Source organism: Cydia strobilella, chromosome 14 (genome assembly GCF_947568885.1).
Source record: "Cydia strobilella chromosome 14, ilCydStro3.1, whole genome shotgun sequence".
NCBI classification, from domain to species: Eukaryota; Metazoa; Arthropoda; class Insecta; order Lepidoptera; family Tortricidae; genus Cydia; species Cydia strobilella.
Window position 1 is genome coordinate 2,189,976 of NC_086054.1, and position 25,044 is coordinate 2,215,019.

Below are 25,044 nucleotides of genomic sequence, written 5' to 3' on the forward strand. Positions count from 1 at the left end.
TTACACGAAATATATGGCTAAGTCTATTTAATCTTCAGCGCTACTTTTGAAATTGCAACTGCGAATCATATATATATATATTGCACGGGGGGATATGCGGCTAATGGAGAGCCTTCATAGTACCATAGCAGAACTAGTTGAATTTAGCTCCCATTACCCCAACGCAGTTAATAATTGTTTTCTTATATATTTGAAATTATTTACCTTTTTAAATGCCACGAAAGATAGACCTTACAACGACAAAAGCCTTTTGGACACTAGAAACTTTAGAAAATGTGATTCAAAATTATTTGATATAAAATTTGTTCTTTGGCTCTGATTACCCGAAGTGCGGGGTAATGGGAGCGAATTCAATTTTTTTGTTTTTCGTGTCTAACCGATGATGATGATTTTATTTTTGTGTTTTTTTCTCTGATTATGGATAGCCAGCAACGCTTTCGTCCATAATTAAACCATTTTTTAATTACAACAAATATAAAAGTTATTAATAAATATCCTTAGTAGGCTCCAATTCCCCCACGCTCCCCTATATTATACTAAGTTACTAACTTAGTATAATATATTATCCTTGTTATAGAATTGTTGCATATTTGCTGTAAGTTATTTTTCAATAAAAAGACACGTCAAGATTGTTTACACTTTTTCAAATGCAAACGAGATATAAATATCGATACGGAAAGTGCCCAAAAAATGCACACTACCTTAATGTATGAGCAATAAGGTCGTGTATTACATATTTTTGCCACTTTGTCCGTGTCGATATTTAATACCTTGACTATGGTGATTATTCTACAAAAATAGGAACACGGGGGCATTAAAAAAAGCTGAATCTCTATTCATTATAAATATTTATTCATAATTATTACATTTGGGCTTGACGGCCCGATTACACTTGCAAATAAAGCCAAATAAAATAACTCAAGTGTAAACGAGGCTTAATTTCAAGTATACAATCATAATTTACAATAAAACCGAATCTTGTTTTCTATTACTATTGAGTTATAGTGTATACTCAAGAGCAAAGAAAATGGGTCAATTTGCGTATAATATTTTTACAAAGTGATCTATTTTAATTACTCTTGAGTGTAGTTACTGCTCCACTTACAAAACAAAAAATCATAAATCATAAATGTAAAATAAAGATTAACTTAGATTCTAACTGCAACCATGACACAGTATAAATTGTAAAAAACTTGATAAAGAATTTTTTTTTTGGTTTGGTAAATTGGTAAATTGTAGCCATGTCAATTCTGTAAAACAATTTGCATCCATAATTGCGATCAACGCATGTTTATGTAAATAACTTTTTAATTCAAGATGGTTTGCAATTGATGTTTTCATAGTAATATTATAATAAAATGTTTTATACACATACACGTTCTTAGTTATTGGTAAACTAGCTGTAGCTGTGAAGCCGATGGTCCTGGGTTCGAATCCCGGTAAGGGCATTTATTTGTGTGATGAGCACAGATATTTGCTCTTGAGTCATGGGTGTTTTCTATGTATTTAAGTATTTATATATTATATATATCGTTGTCTGAGTGCCCATAACACAAGCCTTCTTGGACTTACCGTGGGACTTAGTCAATCTGTGTAAGAATGTCCTATAATATTTATTTATATATATCTTATGTAAAACTTTTGAAAAACTATAACCTATGACTACACATTTTTTGGCCGGTTGGTGGTGGGACGGTGGAATACAGGACACAAAATACCAACCGCACACAATACATACATCGAATTCTGCTAAAATGCTTGTTTGCTTGTAAAAAAATTCATTAGTTATTGCTTTCCGGGATGTAACTCGTAAAGTAGTTAATATCCAAAAATTGTACGTAGTACCTCAACGGTCACCGACGGAGCGGCAGCTAACATTCACGAGGCTGATATACAACTTCATTAACACTTTAAGAGTTATCGCCTGGAAAATATTTGGTTAAAAAAATCTTTCGTCACGAACCAATAGTGAAGCAGTAACTATTTGGAGTCAAGGAGTGTAAAAAAAACTAAATGATATTCATAGTTTATACAAATAAGAGCGCTTTATACAAACCTTTATGTTACGTAGAACGGAACAGAGGGGCTACCGCGAAAACCGAAATTCGCAAATTGCCGATCTTTCTCTTTTACTCCAATGAAGGTGTAATTAGAGTGACAGGGAAAAATCGATCGATTTTCGCGGTTATAGCCCAGATCTTACGTTGTAAAGCCTGACCAGTAATATATGATCCAGGGATCGAATACCGGTATATTTTTCATGCAAATTAACCGGTATTCAATTTCGGTATCTCGGTTGTTTATGTCTATTTTTCCGTTTCATTTAGGTGATCTGATAAACTCATTGTCCTTACCTAAATACCATTCTGCAATATCAAAGAAATATATCAAATGCTACGTGATATTTTGATTTTAAGTTATACCGGTAACGATCCCTGATATGATCATTGTCAAGAGAGCGCTGTTATTCTCATGTGACAGTTCAGTTTAGTATGAAAACATTAGTTCCAGTGAAATTCCGCAACATGGCGCGTGATCATATATTACTGGTCAGGCTTTATGTCGTGCCACGCCCGGACATTTTGACACTTTTTTTAACAGAAATTATACACGATATATATAGTTTATGATATATAAATATATTCTTTTAACATCGGAGAGAAAGAAGATGAGTTATATTTACAGGCCCTTTATGCGGTGAAATGAAATGTGTCGTCTTCAAGCAAAAGGTACCACTTTGTCGCTTGCCATAAGGACGCTCTCACAGGTTATTCGTATAAAGATGCTAGCAAATTTTGCCCTTATGGTAAGCGACAATGTGGTACCTTTTACTTGAAAACGTCACCAATAATCTCATAGCACGATTATTATATATTACCTATTATTTTGTTCAACAATGTAACACACAAAAGTGCCTGAGATATTTAATTATGCCATTCTCAATCAAAAGGGCACTTATTGTCGGTTGTCAATAAGGCCCTATTTCCATATAGCTTCAATTTGAAATCAACCTTATTGACAAGCGACATTGTGGTACCTTTTGGTTGAAAATGTCACAATTCAACAATGTACTTTCATAACAAAACAAAGTACTTAGTAGAAACTTTAGCTACAGTTTTAACAGATGGAATATATGGTGCTGTATGGCGTCATACATTTTTGTGATAAGTATTGTCAAACTTTGTTCTAGTAAAACCTTGAAGGATTTTTTTAGCGATTAGGTCCATATTAGCGCTTTTGTCCCCCCAATTTCTTTGGAAAAATTGTTGAAGTGTTTGGAAATTTTGATAGCATTTTTGGTTATCTGAAATAGGATAGATACATTACATAGAATGGTACAAAACAACCAGAAATATAAAATGTAAACTGCGTTAAAAATGTGTCCAACGATATTAGGCGTTCGAACGCATTTTCAAAATGTAAATTTCAAAATGTCCGGGCCTACCTCGCATGGAATAAATAGTTTAGGCTGATTTTAGTGTCACGCGGACCGTCCGCGCGGATTGCTCCGCGCCGCGCCAATATGTATTTAGTTCAGGGAGCGTTTTAGAGTGAGACGGACGACCGTCCGCGCGGACAGCTTTCTCATACAACGCGTGACACTAAAATCAACCACAGTGTATATATTAGTACCGCCTGCGTTACGTCTTCATTTGAGGTTTCGGTAGTACTGCATCAACCTGAAATTGATAATTGCCTGTTAAAAACATGATATTGTTTATTTTTATAAAATCAATACGTTCTAATATACACAAAGGTATTTTACCGTCTAAATGTGTAATTTTTTCAACCTATTTAATTTTTCATATATTTTAGTTGGCCCATTTTTTAAACCACTAAGTTAACTCAATAAATTTTATTGAGCTATATCTATTGTTTACCATGATTAATCAAAGACGGACAAAGATTTACCACATTTATGAATAAGGAGTGAAAATTCCAGATAAAAAAAGCTTGAAACCCCCCAAACTTCTATGCATCGAGATTTTGAAAGACCTCCATCTACACTAGCGCCCCTAGCGGCAAAATTAAACGCGGTAGCCCTCAATGGAGGAGGGTATCCCAATATTCCCAATATGGGACCGGCAACAAACTCGACGGGACACAAACAAAACATTACATCTTATTAACATGCATTACGAGTGAAGAAAAAATTTTGTTACGTAGTATGAGTTACTTATAGAATAAATAAGTTTTTGTCAAGCTTTTATCGCTTACTGTACTTTTCATTCAACATGCAAGTTATACTCGAGACAATTTTAACGAACCCAACTGGGTAGCGTTGTTTTATCACAGAGTTCCCATGGCCACCTCCTGTCTCCATCATCAGATCAGCTTGAGGGTACCATAATATTACATTATCACCCGACTAACATAATACATATGTATGTATGTGAAGTTTCAGCTTAATCGAATAATGGGAAGTGGGGCTAATTTAGCTTGCATGTTTGACCCGAACAAACTTAGCAAGTTAAATAAAAGCTTGTAAAATTTTATCTTACAAGCTCGGTTCTCAATACAAACGTAGTTACGCTCTCATTTTAAAACGACTAGCTAGATTGCTCTGAAACTTTGTACTTACAATAGGATAAGGTATATCTAGGTCTGTAATTAGTTTATGTAGCTTCAGATACAATAGTAAAAAAAATACAGCGAATTTAAGTTTTTCATACAAAACTTGTTTTTGCTCTATTTAGTTTGTTTTATATACTAGAGCTATATAAACTAATTACAGACCTAGATATACCTCATGTCATTGTATGTGCAAAGTTTCATTTCAATCCAACACGTAGTTTTAAAATGAGAACGAAACTCCGTTTGTATGGGAAGGTGAAATTACAAATCGGATTTGAATAAAGTAATACCAATTTGAGAGATCATTATACCATAGGGTACATGCAAACGCTAATCTTGCAAAAGAAACGTTTTCTTGGATGCAAATCACAATTTTTAAGAACATAAATGGCTCCGTACCATTTTTGCAAATATTAAAATAGTTACTAATTCTCAAATGATCGTATCGTGTCAAGTATCAAATTATAGTAAGTACAAAAAGGCAGAAGAAAGCAGTATTTGCGTTAAATGCTAGTGATATATGTTGAAGCATAGCCTAGCAGTGAAAGCAGATGATACATATGTTAAATGAGTAATTGTTTGATTTGTACTGGAGTGGAAATGGCTATGACAATGTTTAACAAAGAATCATTTTTTTTTTTTTACTGTCGCTGTTTTCAAAAATATATATAATTATAAAAAAAAAATTAACGCATAATTCACTAATAATTGGTCAAATGTTAATTTAGAATTTAGACCATTGCAGTTATTAACCTACTTTTGATTTTTTTTGGAATGCTTGGAAGCAGATAAGTCTTTTTAGTGTTCCGTACACAAAGGGTAAAAACGGGACCCTATTACTAAGACTCCGCTGTCCGTCTGTCTGTCACCAGGCTGTATCTCATGAACCGTGATAGCTGATTTTGAAATTTTCACAGATGATGTATTTCTGTTGCCGCTACAACAACAAATACTAAAAAGTACGGAACCCTCGGTGGGCGAGTCCGACTCGCACTTTCATGGTTTCATGGTTTTTTCATGTGACGAGTAGCGAGGCAAATGACGAGCCAAAAAGCGAATGTGAATATGTAGACTTGAAAGCATTCATTATGTTTTCTTTACAGTTTTTTATATTCGAAATTATTTCTAAGTCATAACACTACTTAAAGCAGACTTTTGGTATGGCACTGTTTTTCAGCTACGCCATGGATTATCAGACGAAAAATCGGCTTCCTAAGATGCTCAGAAATATTAAAAAGAGTAGAGTTTCCGTAAGCGACACAGGGGGGATGCTTCTGAAACGGATTTTTATGTAAAATCCTTACCTGTGACGGCACTACATCCATCCATTTTGTTCAAAGAAGCTGATTCTGCGCTGAAACAAACGCTTTCCTATAGATATCCAATCAAATAAACTGTATATTTTACCCCCGACGCAAAAAGGGTATTATATATGTTTGACGCAATGTCTGACTGTCTGTGGCATCGTAGCTGTCCAACGGATGGGCCGATTTCAATGCGGTTTCTATATGAAAGCGATTTTTCTTGCGATGGTTCTTAGCTATGTTTCATAGAAATCGATCCAGCAGTTTGAAGAGTATCAGAGCATTTCCACAATGATGTACGGCATTTTTGGCATATAATTGATTTTGTTGGCATATATATAGCGTAGGGGTTTTTTTTATTTTTTTTATGTAATAGTTATCCCGTACTCAATTTGATTTTGGTTACAGTTAAATTATCTTTGAATAAAATATTTTTTTAATTAAAATTTAGATTTTACTAGGTTCAGTAAAGGTATTGTTTATTTGGTGTTGTTAATTTTGTTTTTCAAAAATGTTATGGATGGTTTATTCAAAAAATAAAGTGGTGTTCATGATACGAAATAGGCATACAAATGTGAGTAGAAAAGAGATTAATTTAGTAAAAAATTACACATAATTTAAATTTACAAGGAGCTAACACGAATCAAATTTAGTTAGTTCAATTATTATTCTAAATAGTTAGGGCACAAATAGGAATATCAGAAAATATGACTTCTAAATGAACGCATGTGTGATATACACTGAAAAGCAATTATAAAACGGCTCACTGATATTTCCATAAAAAGTGATCCCGTCTTTGTTACTCAGGGTACAGTCAGCAAAACTATTCGCTTGGCAGCTCTGCATTACCCCAGCAGGGGTGCTAAGCGAAGTTCTGCTAACTGTAAAATGAAATGCTTGCTGTGTCGCATGACGGAAAAATATGTGACACGTGTGCCCTCGGCTGTATGATTCCAAATGCTTGGTACAACACCAAAAGCCACAGAGAAATGAAGTTAAGGCCGTTCCATCGGTTTTCCGCTATCACTGTCACATTTCGCAAGAAAGAACGGGAAAGACCATGCGCGCCAAGTGTCAATTTTGATCGAATTTTGTCGATTTTTATTGATTTTAAAAACGTTGCCTTACAATTCGAAAGCTGTCAAATTACTATTTAAATTAAGATTGTTTTTTTCTTTTTTGTTTATAGTGTCACATAAATAACCGAGTAAAGTTTGATTAAAATGCCGAGTTAGCGGTTACTTTGGGAACTAATTGTCTCGAGCGAAGTGTCATAATTCGTGTATTGGAAGCTGTGTTATTAAAGAAAATATAATCAAGAACTGCATATATTTTTTCTACGTCTACGAATATCAACGCCTCTTAGAAAAATATGATCATATAAGGAGATTTTTCGCCTTCTGGCTCAGGGAACGGCCTTAATTTAATTTCCTTCGTAAGATAAGGTAGAGTGGTAGGACACCATTATCAGAAAGCATCGTATAGCAGTATATACAGTAAATGCTAGCAGTGGTTCCTAACCTCTTGATTACTTATCAGCCTATCACCCATATAAACCCATTCCTCCCGAATGTTATCTTATTATTGCATGGTCAGTGTCTAGTCTACAGAATATGCCAAATTTCAGCTCAATCGGATACCATCAACATTGGTTGAAAATTATTTAAAAATACACACAGGCCAATTGGAACGTATGTACACTGACATCAAAATGATATTATAATCATCGCGCCTCGCCCGCGCCGATACATGTATGGATAAGTACGAGAACAAAAAATATTAAAAATTTAAAATGTAAAAGAACTAGTTTAAAAAAAATAGTAAAAAATTACTACTTATTTATTTTATAAAGAAACGAATGGAATATTCTTTAGCATTAAAACAGACTTTGAACGTGAAATAAAAAAAACATGAAACTGAAGTAATTAAATGTAAAACTATTAACTATTAAATTAAGTTTTCATTGCTTTTTTTGCACATCTCTATCTCGCATTTTCAACAACTCAAAAGTTATTTGGAAGAGATCGCTCTTTAGCGATAAGACCGCTTGTTATTTATCTCTACTTTTAATCTTTTTAAATATGTGTTGTACTCTACATTGTATCGATATAAGTACATAGTATCGAAAGTCGATAAATGCGAATTCCTTAACGACAATTAAAACTGCCACGAGAATTACGGCCTCTGCCACAGAATATTGTTACTAGGTAAAGCAAAACGCATCTATTACGACAGATATGACCGCTAGGTGGCGCAAGCGCGAACAGGCGTCCGTTCCGTAGCGGTGCGCGGCAATTACTATGGTTAGACACCGGGGGCGGCCGCGTGTACTTGTAGCGGCGCGACGTAATCACGGAGTGAGCCACGCCTACCTCTGCTAATAACCCTATTTCGAAGGCTAGGAACCATTGCAAAGTGCCTTCGAAAAGAAACACTGACTACGCCAAGCGGAAGCCAAACAACTTACAGCTTGTCTTTGTCACTACGGTCCCCGAATACATTCCTTGGGTTGTAGGTTTTGGAAGACTTCTCGTGCTTGGCTGGACACCAACAGAAACGAAAGTTAAGGAAGCGAATTTTGGTGACGCCACTGTAAGACTATGCAAGGAGCTGCATACGCGTAACCATCGAATATTTCAAATTTAATCAAATTTAACAGGGCTTAGATACATCAAGTATCAATATTGATATTGAAACGGCAAGTGCCGACCAAGTTCTATTAAAATTAAGACTTAGTTATGACGATAGAGTTAGACCAAGAAAAGTGCAGAGATTTTGATAGCACAAGCAAATCTCTGCAGACTTTTGTTGGACTCTATACATTCTTAAGAGGCCGTAGTCGATTTTGGAGCAAAAATTTTAAATTGATAGATTTAGTCGTTGAAATTATACACGTTTTGTTACGTTATATCTAAATAACAAGTGTTGGTTTCTATTAGCACGTCTTCTCATCTTGCCTTTTAATAATGAGGTCGCAAGCGTGCGTCACCGGAAATATATGAAAAGGGGCAGTTTTTAAAAATTCATCAAAAATTTATGGTGGTAAATTATACAAATTGATGTATAAAAATAGTTTCAACAAATGTTGTAGATTGTTCAAGTATCAAAATTACGTTGAAATTAAGTCGATTTTCAGAGAAATTGTCACTTGTTTTGAAGTAATTCAGGAGAAAATTGATTTTGTCTAACTTTCATTTACACCACTTCAAAGTCATAATAATAAAAATGTAGTCTGATAAACGTCAAGTACAGGATATGTGTAATACAAAATTACCATGTTTAGCCGTCCAAACTACGAAATTTACAAATAAGAGCGACAAAATCAGTGCTTTACACGCGGTTACCTAAACGTCCATCAGAAAAGCAAACATTACTAATTTAGTGACTCTGTTTTCAACAAATTGATCTGATAAAAGGTAAGATAAGAAGATGCGCTAATAGAAACCAGTACTTGTTATATTTCAATTAGGTAACAAAAGGTGTATAATTTCACCGACTAAATCTATCAATTTTACATTTTTGCGACTAAAATCGACACCGGCCTCTTAAAGTGAATTTAGTAGACATATTTGTTGTTTTAAGGGGCCCATTGACTATCAGTCCGCCGGACGATATCGGCCTGCCAGTTGTTCGGAACTGTAATTTTTTTTCTCTAACTGACATTGACAGGCCGATATCGTCCGGCGGACTGATAGTCAGTGGGCCCCTTTAGTATGCGTATTGATAGTTCATGCATCTAAAGCACAGAATAAATAATAGTACAGAAGATTCACTAATAAAACGCGTCTATTACGACAGATATGGCCGCTAGGTGGCGCAAGCGCGAGCAGGCGTCCATTCCGTAGCGGTGCGCGGCAACTACTATGGCTAAACACCAAAATTGGTGTGGGCCGCATGTACTTGTAGTGACGCGACGAAATCGCGGAGTGAGCTTTGCCTGTCTAAGGGTTAACTTGTTACACATTGCAGCATTGCGTTGAAAGAAAGTTTTGTTCCACGTGTTTGGGTGGGTTCTTAACCCCTCAACGTAGCTGCAGCTGACGTTCACTAGACATTATATTCTCCTTCAATATCCCCTTAATCCCTTAGGCCCCAGATGGACCGACGATCTGGTTAAAATCGCGGGAAACCGTTGGTTGAGGGCAGCGAAGCGTTCGTTGTGGACATCCTTGGGGGAGGCCTTTTTGTCCACCAGTGGACGTCTTTCGGCTGAGATGATGATGATGACCCCCTTAATACTTTGAATGCGACGCCTATTGTGTGCGTCATTGTGAACATTGGACTGTATCCGTGCGCGTCAGTAATCGCTGGCCCAATATTACAGGGTAGAACCGTATGGTAGTGTTTCACTTTTATCGAACTGAAATTTGAACATTATCATAGTGACATTAAGTCGAATTTCAACTATCTTGAAAATGTAACATAGAACCCTGTAAAGGCTGGCGTCCACTAGACTCGCCGAGGCGAATCGAATCGAATCGCAATAATTCGCCTTCTATACATTTACTATGAATGGTAAATTCGATTCGACGCGCCGCGGCTCTTCGTCAATAGACGCAGTTTCATAGTAAATGTATAGAAGGCGAATTATTGCGATCCGCCTCGGCGAGCCTAGTGGACGCCAGCCTTAATATTGGGGCAGCGAGTTGGCGTCTTTGTTAACCATGCACTTAGAGTTATAACTAATGAAATTTTAACTGGCCTAGGTTTATTACCGGGATCTTACAGTGGCTACACCATTTAAATTAGCTTTGTGAGATTTCCTACATTCGTATACCCACATACGCTTAGAACTTACTATAAAATAAAACTGTGATGAAAACGGATTATATCACCCGTTGACCACGAACGCTGTAAACGGTTCGAAACGTCGGGATTATAAATTCAATATATGTGATATAATCCGTTTTCATAGTTTTATTTTATTAGTAACTATCGCGGTAACGGAAGACAATATTATTAACTTACTATAAAATTGAATATCTAATATTAAGTGCCATCATACCACGTTTACGATTTGTCCAGAACTAAAGTCTGTTCAAGTAACAGTCCTTTTGTATATTTTTAGTCTGCTTCATGTCTTCATCAGATACAAAGAATTGATCGACAAATTTTCATAAGTGACCCATTATAATTGCTCGTGCGTAGAGGAATTAAGTTATATGAGCTAATTAGATAAAATGTAATAAAAACGAAAACTTACCACTGGTTATAACTCCTCCGAAAGAATTACTGAATTTTGGAGTTTCCTGTGAATGCTGAAATATTAAATAAAATTAATTCACACTGCAGTTGAGTATTCAATCAAAATGAGAACAGGCGAATGAATTTCATATCAGTTACATAATTTTAAAACGAGCTAGATATATAAAAAACCGGCCAAGTACAAGTCGGACTCGCGCACGAAGGGTTCCGTATCATTACGAAAAAACGGCAAAAAAATCACGTTTGTTGTATAGGAGCCCTACTTAAATAATTATTTTATTCTGTTTTTAGTACCTATTTGTTGTTATAGCAACAACAGAAATACATCATCTGTGAAAATTTCAACTGTCTAGGTATCACGGTTCATGAGATACAGCCTGGTGACAGACAGACGGACAGTGGAGTCTTAGTAATAGGGTCCCGTTTTTACCCTTTGGGTACGGAACCCTATGAAGTTGAACTGTCGGTATGACCGACATAACCTTGCAGGGTACGGGTATGAAATGTTGAAAAAACACCCTTATTTATTAATAACTTAAATGTTTACTAACGTAATAGAACGGAAGGATACTTGTTTTTTGAGTCCTGGAAAGAAAGCAAATGGAAATCATGTGGAGGAAAGACTAAAAGGCTCCACCGGTTTAGCCATATAAGAAGGTTGGTAAGGATAACAAATATATTTTTTTTTATTCAATGCTTGGGAAACTAATATTTATTGGTTCTTTTCTGGCGTGTCGATGGTTAGAGTTTTAAGAAAAATAAGTTTTAATAAACAACCTACACCTACACAAAGTAATACCATTGAATAGTCAGTTTTAACGGCTGAAGTAGCCTCATATACCTATATAGTCAGCAATACTATTTGCTTAACAACTTTGCATACAAACTTTTCTGCAGGTAACTGTACATTATATGGTAACAACTCAACAAGATTGTCAAGTGCTAAGGATTGACAATCCAGTGAGAACAAAAGCAACGTGAAGCGCCATCTCCTTTAGCACGTTTGTAATTTTTTGCACACCGTTCCAAGCGTATTTCTTAATCTATGATTTAAATAAACAATAAGACATACTAACCTCCATTTCTCTCAAATTCCTCATAACCGTGTGAATATCATCCTCCAGCGCATCTTCCTTCCGATGATTATCTTTCTTGCTCACCTTCTTATCACTCACTTTGTCTTTCGAAGGCACTTCACACTTACTAGGTTCACTTTTATTCTCTTCTATCACTTCAACGTCACTGCTACTATCGTCCACGGCAACTACGGATTCCTGATGAACGTCACCTAACGGATCTAAATCTGATATAATCACTATCTCTTTCTTCTTTTTGACTTCCGGAGGTCTCTTATCGGGTTTAGCGAAGGTCGGGGAATGGTGAACGGGAACTAGAGCCGGCCGGGGTATGTTGTTCTCCGATATTCTCATACTTTCAATCTGTTTTTTAGTAAGCTCCTCTTTAGTTAACGTCGGACTGGGCGTTTCTTTTTTATTCGGGAAGCCAGTGTCTACATGTAACGGGGAGTCGACCCGCTTGTCTCGGACCTGAGGTCGGTCTTTCGGTTTGTGTTTGTCCTTTTTAGCCATTTCGTTGAGGACCGCCGGCGATTTGACTCGCAGGAGCGGCTCCTTGGCGGGCGGAACGGTCGGTCTCTTCTCCTTTTGAACTACCGGGGTGATGGTTATGCTGCCTATGTTGTTCGGGACGACTTCCTTTTTGGGTTCCGGATCTTTTTTCTCCGATTCGACTATCAAGTCTTTGCTGAGGGAGAAGGAGTTTATTATGTTTCCGAAGACGGATGTGGTCTTTTTGTCTTCGTCAGTCTTTTCTATAGGTTTGACACTTGTAGTGACGGTTAGTGAGCTGGGGAACAGTATGGGCTCGGTGATGGCGGCCGGCGCGGGGGGCGCGGGGGCCGTCGCGGGGGGCGCGGGGGGTGCGGGTGCGGGCGCCGGCGCCGGTGCTGGAGCGGATACGGAGGAAGAGCGTTGTCGTTTCGCGTCTGACACTTTGAGCTCTTTGCTGAGACTGGAAAAGAAAATAAATAGGTATTATTAAATTTGACTGAAGTGTCATTCTATAGTATTTTATAATCGTGATATAATGGAGAGCTATTCAGTCGAGTACCGTGTTAAGGCCCCGAAGCCTGCCGAGTGGCCTTATCGGGAACGAGATTGAAAAGTTTGATTATATCACAATTGTATACAATACTTTTTTACGACGCAACAAAAATAATACTTTAAACTAGTAGAATTATATAGGTACACAAACCAAAAGTATACAGCTAAGACACGCGAGCAGCCGCGATACCTTCATACTCGTAATACCCGGCGGGTGGGTCGACGACACCTTCTCGTAACTCACGAGACCCTGGTACTTGCTCAAACTAAATTCTATTTTTAGACAGGTTTTTTCTCAATTTTGGCCACCGTACTCACCGTAGCCTAAGGAGTCAAATGTCAAATCATTTATTTGCCATACGTATACAAGTATACATGCAAATCCATACTAATATTATAAATGCGAGTCTGTCTGTCTGTCTGTCTGTGTGTGTGTTCCCTCTTCACGCTTAAACCGCTGAATCGGTTTAGATGAAATTTGGCATAGAGATAGGTCGAGTCCCTGAGAAGGACATAGGATAGTTTTTATCCCGAAATCCATCCCTTAAGAAAGTAAAAAGCGGGATGGAATTGAGATAATTAATGAAGTGTCCGCTAATTTGTGTGCATAATATGCTCAAATTGAATAATTGCTATAAGATTTTCTCCAGGCGCTATTCTTGTTCTAGCTGGGGTTACTAAGTCCACGCAGACGAAGTCGCGGGCAAAAGCTAGTATACAATAAATAGTACTAGTTACCAAAGATAAATATAACTCCGTAATAGATGGATACGGTCTAAGGAAAAAACGTGCCTCGAAAATCAAGAAAATTTGATTCTCGTTCAGAGGGCGCTACTAGCTTTGGCCAACTGTCGTATAGATGGCGTTGACGGTCTCGTTTGTTATTTAACAATTTTAACGCATATCAGTGAAAGAACATGGGTCAAAATCATAAAAATAATTAATGCAAATAAAAAAAATCATTTATCCATATTTAAATATATTCTATCGTATTTTTATAAATATTTATTTTTAGTTTTAAAGTGTGTCGACAGATGGCAGTGAATTTACTGGGGTTACAAAATTTACTATGACAGTACCGCTCTAGTATAAGTTACTCTATGCTAGTTACATAGACTAACAAGGAACGCTAAGCGGTTTTCGTAGTCTATAGATGTTACTACTTACTCAGCCTGTCTCAACAGTGTGGGCATCCTGACAAAGCCGCTAGGGAACAGAGGCAGTGCCCGGCGCACGAGCAGGCTGGCGGCGGCGTCCCGCTCCCCCGCGAGCCGCTTGAGGCGCGCCAGCAGGGAGCGGCTGCGCGGACACCACGGGAAGCGCCGCTTGGGGAGGCGCTTCTCGATCGGTCTGCCGTCGGACGCTATTTGAAGTTTCTTTCTGAAATTTTAAAGCACAAATGAGATTAAAAGCGCAGAGGGGCGCTACGATCGTTTCGATTTCGAGTGGCAAGCGAAACACCGACTCGATATCGAGTTATCGAGAGTAAAATTCAACATATAACTTCAAGCTCGTTCTTTGTAAGGCAAATACCGCTGGAGAAAAAAACAATCATATGTATACTAGAGTAGATTTACAAATTAGTACATCTATTGGGCATGGTTATATGTTCTCAGTCTGTCTAAAGGGTAAATATAATTTGGCATGTTTTAGCAGATAAATTAGTAAGCTATTAGTTATTATAGTTTGTAAGAATTTGAGATCTTATTGTAACAGTATAGCCATAAAACCTTAAGGCCATACCCATAAAAAAATTGCATACCCGAAAAAAAAAATTATAGTTCTAAAATTTAACTAATATATTAATAACTAGCTTCTACTCGCGACTTTGTCCGCGTAAAAGTATGTAGTTAGAAACTTTCATCTCCATTTTCAAATAAAAATGAACTGATCCCAACTTTGTGTTTATGGAGGTAATTTTGATCACCTCAATAAATGACTTCTGGGGCCCGTTTCTCAAAAGCTTGTAACTTGTAATACAAGTGGAAGTCCCTTTCTAACAAAAGCTGTCAAAAAGTGACATCCGCTTGTATTACAAGTTACAAACTTTTGAGAAACGGGCCCCTGCCGTTTACTATTATAAAAAATTTTTTGATGAAACTCACCTCTCTTCCATGACCCTGTCACATTCGGCCTGATAACTGGCCATCATGGCGGGTGTGCGGTCTTCTATCAAGGTTTTTAGTCTGAAAATTAAATAAACACATGTTGCATTAACATATCCTAATTTTTGCACTGTGACTGGTCAAGTGGGGACCGATTAATCCCCACAGGTTACCACAGGGGATAACTGAAAATATATAACATCCATTTGTCCTCAGTCGTTTGGATTATGTGTTTTATGGTTACAACGCGAAACTTTTTGTGAAGTAATTGTTTAACCTTTTGAACGCCAATGACGGATATATCGGCACCGTATAGTAATTGGTCAAAGACCACAGAACAACATAGACCTACGTGCATGTGTATAAAGTTCACTTTCAGTTTTGACACTTTGGTAGCGTCCGAGTGACAAGCTTTTGTGTATGACACGGCGTCGAAAAGGTTAATACAGTGGTCACCAGTGGTAACAAGTGGGAATTAGTCTCTGCCAGTTGTCTCCAGTCGTAAGGAGGGGCTTTTTTCTTGCTTGTCTCACCTTTGTAATGCATCAACAATCTTAGCTTCCCATTCCTCGGCAGTGAGTTTGCTAATATCTCCGTCAGTCTCATCAGAGTATTTCCGCTTGTTGTTCGTGGTGGCAGTTGTTGATCAATTTAAGAAATATTAGACTAAAATAACTGATTTTACCTTTGTAACATATCAACTATCTTAGCTTCCCGTTGCTCGGCAGTGAGTTTGCTAATATCTTCATCGGTGTCTTCAGAGTATTTCCTCTTGTTGTTCGTAGTGGCAGTCGGAGTGGCAGTGGTAGTTGTCGGTTGAGCAATAGGAGAGGCAGGAACTTCTGAACGAACAAAATAGATTTTAGTTGGAAAGTATAGTTAGGAAAAGTTCAACAGGATATCAACTTTGGGTATGTTACGTGTTATTTTCTGTTACGACATTGTTATATGGGGCAACTCGGCAGATGTTTACAAGTTAAATTTCCAAAGAGCTTTATTGCATGGTAGGTGAATCCTGTTTTTTATTTTTAACAATTACTATAGAGAATAAAGGTGCAGTTCCGAGCCAAGCGAGCAAACGAACACGGCGATACTTGACGCGGCGTGACAGACGCCGTGTTCGTACACACCGTCATGTATTTATATGTATAGAACCTTGTACTGTCGCTCTGTCGCGGCGTTAGTGGCGTCAGTGTCGCTTGGCTCGGAACTGCACCTTAAAACTGCAGAAGGTATCACTGTAACATTTATGAATATATGGAGTATGATTGACAAATGCAACCGTCGATATGGTGATCGGTCAAGTTCAGTAATTGGCACCAGAAATGTGAATCTGCTCACTGTTTTTAAGTAGCAAAATACCCTTGTTTATTTATTTATTTATTTAATCTTTATTGCACAAAAGAAAACCTTACAGTACAAAAGGCGGACTTAATGCCATAAGGCATTCTCTACCAGTCAACCTTGTTCGAGCTGCACAATCAATGCGAAATGCTAAACAATCCCTTTTAAGCATCTGTACTAAAAAGTGACAAAAAAAACCCTTTTAATTTTCACGATCATAACTTAGTGCAAAACTGCAGCGTTTACAAGAAGTTCCTTCTGGTCCTGGCAAAGATAAACAGCGTAGTACTCACTAGTGTCAGCAGCTTCGCTCTGAGCTTTAAGCCGCGCCTGCACGCGGTGCACGAGCTTGGCGCGCGAGGAGCGCAGACACACGGCGGCGCGTCCCCACGCCGCGGCCGAACTGCTCGTTAGTACTCACTAGTGTCAGCAGCTTCGCTCTGAGCTTTAAGCCGCGCCTGCACGCGGTGCACGAGCTTGGCGCGCGAGGAGCGCAGACACACGGCGGCGCGTCCCCACGCCGCGGCCGAACTGCTCGTTAGTACTCACTAGTGTCAGCAGCTTCGCTCTGAGCTTTAAGCCGCGCCTGCACGCGGTGCACGAGCTTGGCGCGCGAGGAGCGCAGACACACGGCGGCGCGTCCCCACGCCGCGGCCGAACTGCTCGTTAGTACTCACTAGTGTCAGCAGCTTCGCTCTGAGCTTTAAGCCGCGCCTGCACGCGGTGCACGAGCTTGGCGCGCGAGGAGCGCAGACACACGGCGGCGCGTCCCCACGCCGCGGCCGAACTGCTCGTTAGTACTCACTAGTGTCAGCAGCTTCGCTCTGAGCTTTAAGCCGCGCCTGCACGCGGTGCACGAGCTTGGCGCGCGAGGAGCGCAGACACACGGCGGCGCGTCCCCACGCCGCGGCCGAACTGCTCGTTAGTACTCACTAGTGTCAGCAGCTTCGCTCTGAGCTTTAAGCCGCGCCTGCACGCGGTGCACGAGCTTGGCGCGCGAGGAGCGCAGACACACGGCGGCGCGTCCCCACGCCGCGGCCGAACTGCTCGTTAGTACTCACTAGTGTCAGCAGCTTCGCTCTGAGCTTTAAGCCGCGCCTGCACGCGGTGCACGAGCTTGGCGCGCGAGGAGCGCAGACACACGGCGGCGCGTCCCCACGCCGCGGCCGAACTGCTCGTTAGTACTCACTAGTGTCAGCAGCTTCGCTCTGAGCTTTAAGCCGCGCCTGCACGCGGTGCACGAGCTTGGCGCGCGAGGAGCGCAGACACACGGCGGCGCGTCCCCACGCCGCGGCCGAACTGCTCGTTAGTACTCACTAGTGTCAGCAGCTTCGCTCTGAGCTTTAAGCCGCGCCTGCACGCGGTGCACGAGCTTGGCGCGCGAGGAGCGCAGACACACGGCGGCGCGTCCCCACGCCGCGGCCGAACTGCTCGTTAGTACTCACTAGTGTCAGCAGCTTCGCTCTGAGCTTTAAGCCGCGCCTGCACGCGGTGCACGAGCTTGGCGCGCGAGGAGCGCAGACACACGGCGGCGCGTCCCCACGCCGCGGCCGAACTGCTCGTTAGTACTCACTAGTGTCAGCAGCTTCGCTCTGAGCTTTAAGCCGCGCCTGCACGCGGTGCACGAGCTTGGCGCGCGAGGAGCGCAGACACACGGCGGCGCGTCCCCACGCCGCGGCCGAACTGCTCGTTAGTACTCACTAGTGTCAGCAGCTTCGCTCTGAGCTTTAAGCCGCGCCTGCACGCGGTGCACGAGCTTGGCGCGCGAGGAGCGCAGACACACGGCGGCGCGTCCCCACGCCGCGGCCGAACTGCTCGTTAGTACTCACTAGTGTCAGCAGCTTCGCTCTGAGCTTTAAGCCGCGCCTGCACGCGGTGCACGAGCTTGGCGCGCGAGGAGCGCAGACACACGGCGGCGCGTCCCCACGCCGCGGCCGAACTGCTCGTTAGTACTCACTAGTGTCAGCAGCTTCGCTCTGAGCTTTAAGCCGCGCCTGCACGCGGTGCACGAGCTTGGCGCGCGAGGAGCGCAGACACACGGCGGCGCGTCCCCACGCCGCGGCCGAACTGCTCGTTAGTACTCACTAGTGTCAGCAGCTTCGCTCTGAGCTTTAAGCCGCGCCTGCACGCGGTGCACGAGCTTGGCGCGCGAGGAGCGCAGACACACGGCGGAGCGTCCCCACGCCGCGGCCGAACTGCTCGTTAGTACTCACTAGTGTCAGCAGCTTCGCTCTGAGCTTTAAGCCGCGCCTGCACGCGGTGCACGAGCTTGGCGCGCGAGGAGCGCAGACACACGGCGGCGCGTCCCCACGCCGCGGCCGAACTGCTCGTTAGTACTCACTAGTGTCAGCAGCTTCGCTCTGAGCTTTAAGCCGCGCCTGCACGCGGTGCACGAGCTTGGCGCGCGAGGAGCGCAGACACACGGCGGAGCGTCCCCACGCCGCGGCCGAACTGCTCGTTAGTACTCACTAGTGTCAGCAGCTTCGCTCTGAGCTTTAAGCCGCGCCTGCACGCGGTGCACGAGCTTGGCGCGCGAGGAGCGCAGACACACGGCGGCGCGTCCCCACGCCGCGGCCGAACTGCTCGTTAGTACTCACTAGTGTCAGCAGCTTCGCTCTGAGCTTTAAGCCGCGCCTGCACGCGGTGCACGAGCTTGGCGCGCGAGGAGCGCAGACACACGGCGGCGCGTCCCCACGCCGCGGCCGAACTGCTCGTTAGTACTCACTAGTGTCAGCAGCTTCGCTCTGAGCTTTAAGCCGCGCCTGCACGCGGTGCACGAGCTTGGCGCGCGAGGAGCGCAGACACACGGCGGCGCGTCCCCACGCCGCGGCCGAACTGCTCGTTAGTACTCACTAGTGTCAGCAGCTTCGCTCTGAGCTTTAAGCCGCGCCTGCACGCGGTGCACGAGCTTGGCGCGCGAGGAGCGCAGACACACGGCGGCGCGTCCCCACGCCGCGGCCGAACTGCTCGTTAGTACTCACTAGTGTCAGCAGCTTCGCTCTGAGCTTTAAGCCGCGCCTGCACGCGGTGCACGAGCTTGGCGCGCGAGGAGCGCAGACACACGGCGGCGCGTCCCCACGCCGCGGCCGAACTGCTCGTTAGTACTCACTAGTGTCAGCAGCTTCGCTCTGAGCTTTAAGCCGCGCCTGCACGCGGTGCACGAGCTTGGCGCGCGAGGAGCGCAGACACACGGCGGCGCGTCCCCACGCCGCGGCCGAACTGCTCGTTAGTACTCACTAGTGTCAGCAGCTTCGCTCTGAGCTTTAAGCCGCGCCTGCACGCGGTGCACGAGCTTGGCGCGCGAGGAGCGCAGACACACGGCGGCGCGTCCCCACGCCGCGGCCGAACTGCTCGTTAGTACTCACTAGTGTCAGCAGCTTCGCTCTGAGCTTTAAGCCGCGCCTGCACGCGGTGCACGAGCTTGGCGCGCGAGGAGCGCAGACACACGGCGGCGCGTCCCCACGCCGCGGCCGAACTGCTCGTTAGTACTCACTAGTGTCAGCAGCTTCGCTCTGAGCTTTAAGCCGCGCCTGCACGCGGTGCACGAGCTTGGCGCGCGAGGAGCGCAGACACACGGCGGCGCGTCCCCACGCCGCGGCCGAACTGCTCGTTAGTACTCACTAGTGTCAGCAGCTTCGCTCTGAGCTTTAAGCCGCGCCTGCACGCGGTGCACGAGCTTGGCGCGCGAGGAGCGCAGACACACGGCGGAGCGTCCCCACGCCGCGGCCGAACTGCTCGTTAGTACTCACTAGTGTCAGCAGCTTCGCTCTGAGCTTTAAGCCGCGCCTGCACGCGGTGCACGAGCTTGGCGCGCGAGGAGCGCAGACACACGGCGGAGCGTCCCCACGCCGCGGCCGAACTGCTCGTTAGTACTCACTAGTGTCAGCAGCTTCGCTCTGAGCTTTAAGCCGCGCCTGCACGCGGTGCACGAGCTTGGCGCGCGAGGAGCGCAGACACGGCGGCGCGTCCCCACGCCGCGGCCGAACTGCTCGTTAGTACTCACTAGTGTCAGCAGCTTCGCTCTGAGCTTTAAGCCGCGCCTGCACGCGGTGCACGAGCTTGGCGCGCGAGGAGCGCAGACACACGGCGGCGCGTCCCCACGCCGCGGCCGAACTGCTCGTTAGTACTCACTAGTGTCAGCAGCTTCGCTCTGAGCTTTAAGCCGCGCCTGCACGCGGTGCACGAGCTTGGCGCGCGAGGAGCGCAGACACACGGCGGCGCGTCCCCACGCCGCGGCCGAACTGCTCGTTAGTACTCACTAGTGTCAGCAGCTTCGCTCTGAGCTTTAAGCCGCGCCTGCACGCGGTGCACGAGCTTGGCGCGCGAGGAGCGCAGACACACGGCGGCGCGTCCCCACGCCGCGGCCGAACTGCTCGTTAGTACTCACTAGTGTCAGCAGCTTCGCTCTGAGCTTTAAGCCGCGCCTGCACGCGGTGCACGAGCTTGGCGCGCGAGGAGCGCAGACACACGGCGGCGCGTCCCCACGCCGCGGCCGAACTGCTCGTTAGTACTCACTAGTGTCAGCAGCTTCGCTCTGAGCTTTAAGCCGCGCCTGCACGCGGTGCACGAGCTTGGCGCGCGAGGAGCGCAGACACACGGCGGCGCGTCCCCACGCCGCGGCCGAACTGCTCGTTAGTACTCACTAGTGTCAGCAGCTTCGCTCTGAGCTTTAAGCCGCGCCTGCACGCGGTGCACGAGCTTGGCGCGCGAGGAGCGCAGACACACGGCGGCGCGTCCCCACGCCGCGGCCGAACTGCTCGTTAGTACTCACTAGTGTCAGCAGCTTCGCTCTGAGCTTTAAGCCGCGCCTGCACGCGGTGCACGAGCTTGGCGCGCGAGGAGCGCAGACACACGGCGGCGCGTCCCCACGCCGCGGCCGAACTGCTCGTTAGTACTCACTAGTGTCAGCAGCTTCGCTCTGAGCTTTAAGCCGCGCCTGCACGCGGTGCACGAGCTTGGCGCGCGAGGAGCGCAGACACACGGCGGCGCGTCCCCACGCCGCGGCCGAACTGCTCGTTAGTACTCACTAGTGTCAGCAGCTTCGCTCTGAGCTTTAAGCCGCGCCTGCACGCGGTGCACGAGCTTGGCGCGCGAGGAGCGCAGACACACGGCGGCGCGTCCCCACGCCGCGGCCGAACTGCTCGTTAGTACTCACTAGTGTCAGCAGCTTCGCTCTGAGCTTTAAGCCGCGCCTGCACGCGGTGCACGAGCTTGGCGCGCGAGGAGCGCAGACACACGGCGGCGCGTCCCCACGCCGCGGCCGAACTGCTCGTTAGTACTCACTAGTGTCAGCAGCTTCGCTCTGAGCTTTAAGCCGCGCCTGCACGCGGTGCACGAGCTTGGCGCGCGAGGAGCGCAGACACACGGCGGCGCGTCCCCACGCCGCGGCCGAACTGCTCGTTAGTACTCACTAGTGTCAGCAGCTTCGCTCTGAGCTTTAAGCCGCGCCTGCACGCGGTGCACGAGCTTGGCGCGCGAGGAGCGCAGACACACGGCGGCGCGTCCCCACGCCGCGGCCGAACTGCTCGTTAGTACTCACTAGTGTCAGCAGCTTCGCTCTGAGCTTTAAGCCGCGCCTGCACGCGGTGCACGAGCTTGGCGCGCGAGGAGCGCAGACACACGGCGGCGCGTCCCCACGCCGCGGCCGAACTGCTCGTTAGTACTCACTAGTGTCAGCAGCTTCGCTCTGAGCTTTAAGCCGCGCCTGCACGCGGTGCACGAGCTTGGCGCGCGAGGAGCGCAGACACACGGCGGCGCGTCCCCACGCCGCGGCCGAACTGCTCGTTAGTACTCACTAGTGTCAGCAGCTTCGCTCTGAGCTTTAAGCCGCGCCTGCACGCGGTGCACGAGCTTGGCGCGCGAGGAGCGCAGACACACGGCGGCGCGTCCCCACGCCGCGGCCGAACTGCTCGTTAGTACTCACTAGTGTCAGCAGCTTCGCTCTGAGCTTTAAGCCGCGCCTGCACGCGGTGCACGAGCTTGGCGCGCGAGGAGCGCAGACACACGGCGGCGCGTCCCCACGCCGCGGCCGAACTGCTCGTTAGTACTCACTAGTGTCAGCAGCTTCGCTCTGAGCTTTAAGCCGCGCCTGCACGCGGTGCACGAGCTTGGCGCGCGAGGAGCGCAGACACACGGCGGCGCGTCCCCACGCCGCGGCCGAACTGCTCGTTAGTACTCACTAGTGTCAGCAGCTTCGCTCTGAGCTTTAAGCCGCGCCTGCACGCGGTGCACGAGCTTGGCGCGCGAGGAGCGCAGACACACGGCGGCGCGTCCCCACGCCGCGGCCGAACTGCTCGTTAGTACTCACTAGTGTCAGCAGCTTCGCTCTGAGCTTTAAGCCGCGCCTGCACGCGGTGCACGAGCTTGGCGCGCGAGGAGCGCAGACACACGGCGGCGCGTCCCCACGCCGCGGCCGAACTGCTCGTTAGTACTCACTAGTGTCAGCAGCTTCGCTCTGAGCTTTAAGCCGCGCCTGCACGCGGTGCACGAGCTTGGCGCGCGAGGAGCGCAGACACACGGCGGCGCGTCCCCACGCCGCGGCCGAACTGCTCGTTAGTACTCACTAGTGTCAGCAGCTTCGCTCTGAGCTTTAAGCCGCGCCTGCACGCGGTGCACGAGCTTGGCGCGCGAGGAGCGCAGACACACGGCGGCGCGTCCCCACGCCGCGGCCGAACTGCTCGTTAGTACTCACTAGTGTCAGCAGCTTCGCTCTGAGCTTTAAGCCGCGCCTGCACGCGGTGCACGAGCTTGGCGCGCGAGGAGCGCAGACACACGGCGGCGCGTCCCCACGCCGCGGCCGAACTGCTCGTTAGTACTCACTAGTGTCAGCAGCTTCGCTCTGAGCTTTAAGCCGCGCCTGCACGCGGTGCACGAGCTTGGCGCGCGAGGAGCGCAGACACACGGCGGCGCGTCCCCACGCCGCGGCCGAACTGCTCGTTAGTACTCACTAGTGTCAGCAGCTTCGCTCTGAGCTTTAAGCCGCGCCTGCACGCGGTGCACGAGCTTGGCGCGCGAGGAGCGCAGACACACGGCGGCGCGTCCCCACGCCGCGGCCGAACTGCTCGTTAGTACTCACTAGTGTCAGCAGCTTCGCTCTGAGCTTTAAGCCGCGCCTGCACGCGGTGCACGAGCTTGGCGCGCGAGGAGCGCAGACACACGGCGGCGCGTCCCCACGCCGCGGCCGAACTGCTCGTTAGTACTCACTAGTGTCAGCAGCTTCGCTCTGAGCTTTAAGCCGCGCCTGCACGCGGTGCACGAGCTTGGCGCGCGAGGAGCGCAGACACACGGCGGCGCGTCCCCACGCCGCGGCCGAACTGCTCGTTAGTACTCACTAGTGTCAGCAGCTTCGCTCTGAGCTTTAAGCCGCGCCTGCACGCGGTGCACGAGCTTGGCGCGCGAGGAGCGCAGACACACGGCGGCGCGTCCCCACGCCGCGGCCGAACTGCTCGTTAGTACTCACTAGTGTCAGCAGCTTCGCTCTGAGCTTTAAGCCGCGCCTGCACGCGGTGCACGAGCTTGGCGCGCGAGGAGCGCAGACACACGGCGGCGCGTCCCCACGCCGCGGCCGAACTGCTCGTTAGTACTCACTAGTGTCAGCAGCTTCGCTCTGAGCTTTAAGCCGCGCCTGCACGCGGTGCACGAGCTTGGCGCGCGAGGAGCGCAGACACACGGCGGCGCGTCCCCACGCCGCGCGCCGCGCGCGGGCCGAATCCGAACTGCTCGTTAGCGCTGCGTCCAGACTGTACACAAATTACATGTTCATTGTCCCTCAAATATGGTCTGGCCTAGTGGGTATTGACCCTGAGCCGATGAACCCGGGTTCGAAGTCCGGTAAGGGCATTTATTTGGTGTGATTTGTGTGATATTTGTTCCCGAGTCATGGGTGTTTTCTGTATATAAGTATGTATTTATCAATTACGAGTATGTACATTGTCGCCTAGCACCTATAGTACAAGCTTTGCTTAGTTTGTGGCTAGGTCGATCTATGTAAGATTGTCCCCAAATATAAATTTATTTTCTCAAAAATGGACGGCAAAGTCGACGTTGCCGGTTAAAAAGTAGTTCGCGAAGTGCGTAGTTTATGGTCAGTCAAAAAATTAAAAAGTTAAAAACATTGCAGTCTCGATTTCAGGACTGCAATGTTGCATACAAATTCCATTATTTGTCGAGTTCCAAACTTTTTAAAAGTTGAAGTGGCCATATCAAATGAAGGCATAGGTCCATTAAACAGCCAAACAGATGATCAGTACTTATTATTATAATGTTGGTACCGCGACTATTTAGGTGTCTCAAATAGGTTGGTGTACTTTCAGCAGAAAAATACACTTCTATTTTTAATTAAAAAATAAAACGGCGGCATAGCAAATCTTTTTACTTTTTTCTGTGAAA

General features: G+C 46.2%; 1 protein-coding gene across 6 annotated transcripts in view; it reads right to left on the minus strand.

The window, feature by feature from the left end:
* Nucleotides 1–835: 835 nt before the first annotated feature.
* The window catches only part of LOC134747021 (yemanuclein-like), a 35,468-nt gene continuing 11,259 nt past the window's right edge, over nt 836–25,044 (minus strand). Inside the window, exons 9-17 of one of the 6 annotated variants that reach the window (XM_063681565.1) lie at nt 24,244–24,395; nt 15,998–16,154; nt 15,313–15,393; nt 14,375–14,587; nt 12,161–13,115; nt 11,083–11,137; nt 8,347–8,419; nt 5,880–5,924; nt 836–3,680 (exon numbers count right to left, since the gene is read on the minus strand). In XM_063681565.1, the coding sequence (XP_063537635.1) occupies nt 5,891–5,924; nt 8,347–8,419; nt 11,083–11,137; nt 12,161–13,115; nt 14,375–14,587; nt 15,313–15,393; nt 15,998–16,154; nt 24,244–24,395 (1,720 nt within the window). In that variant the 3' untranslated portion in view covers nt 836–3,680; nt 5,880–5,890. Of the gene's footprint in view, nt 3,681–5,879; nt 5,930–8,346; nt 8,420–11,082; nt 11,138–12,160; nt 13,116–14,374; nt 14,588–15,312; nt 15,394–15,997; nt 16,155–24,243; nt 24,396–25,044 lie in introns of all 6 variants that reach the window. The other 5 variants (XM_063681564.1, XM_063681568.1, XM_063681569.1 and 2 more) reach the window with 5 other exon arrangements.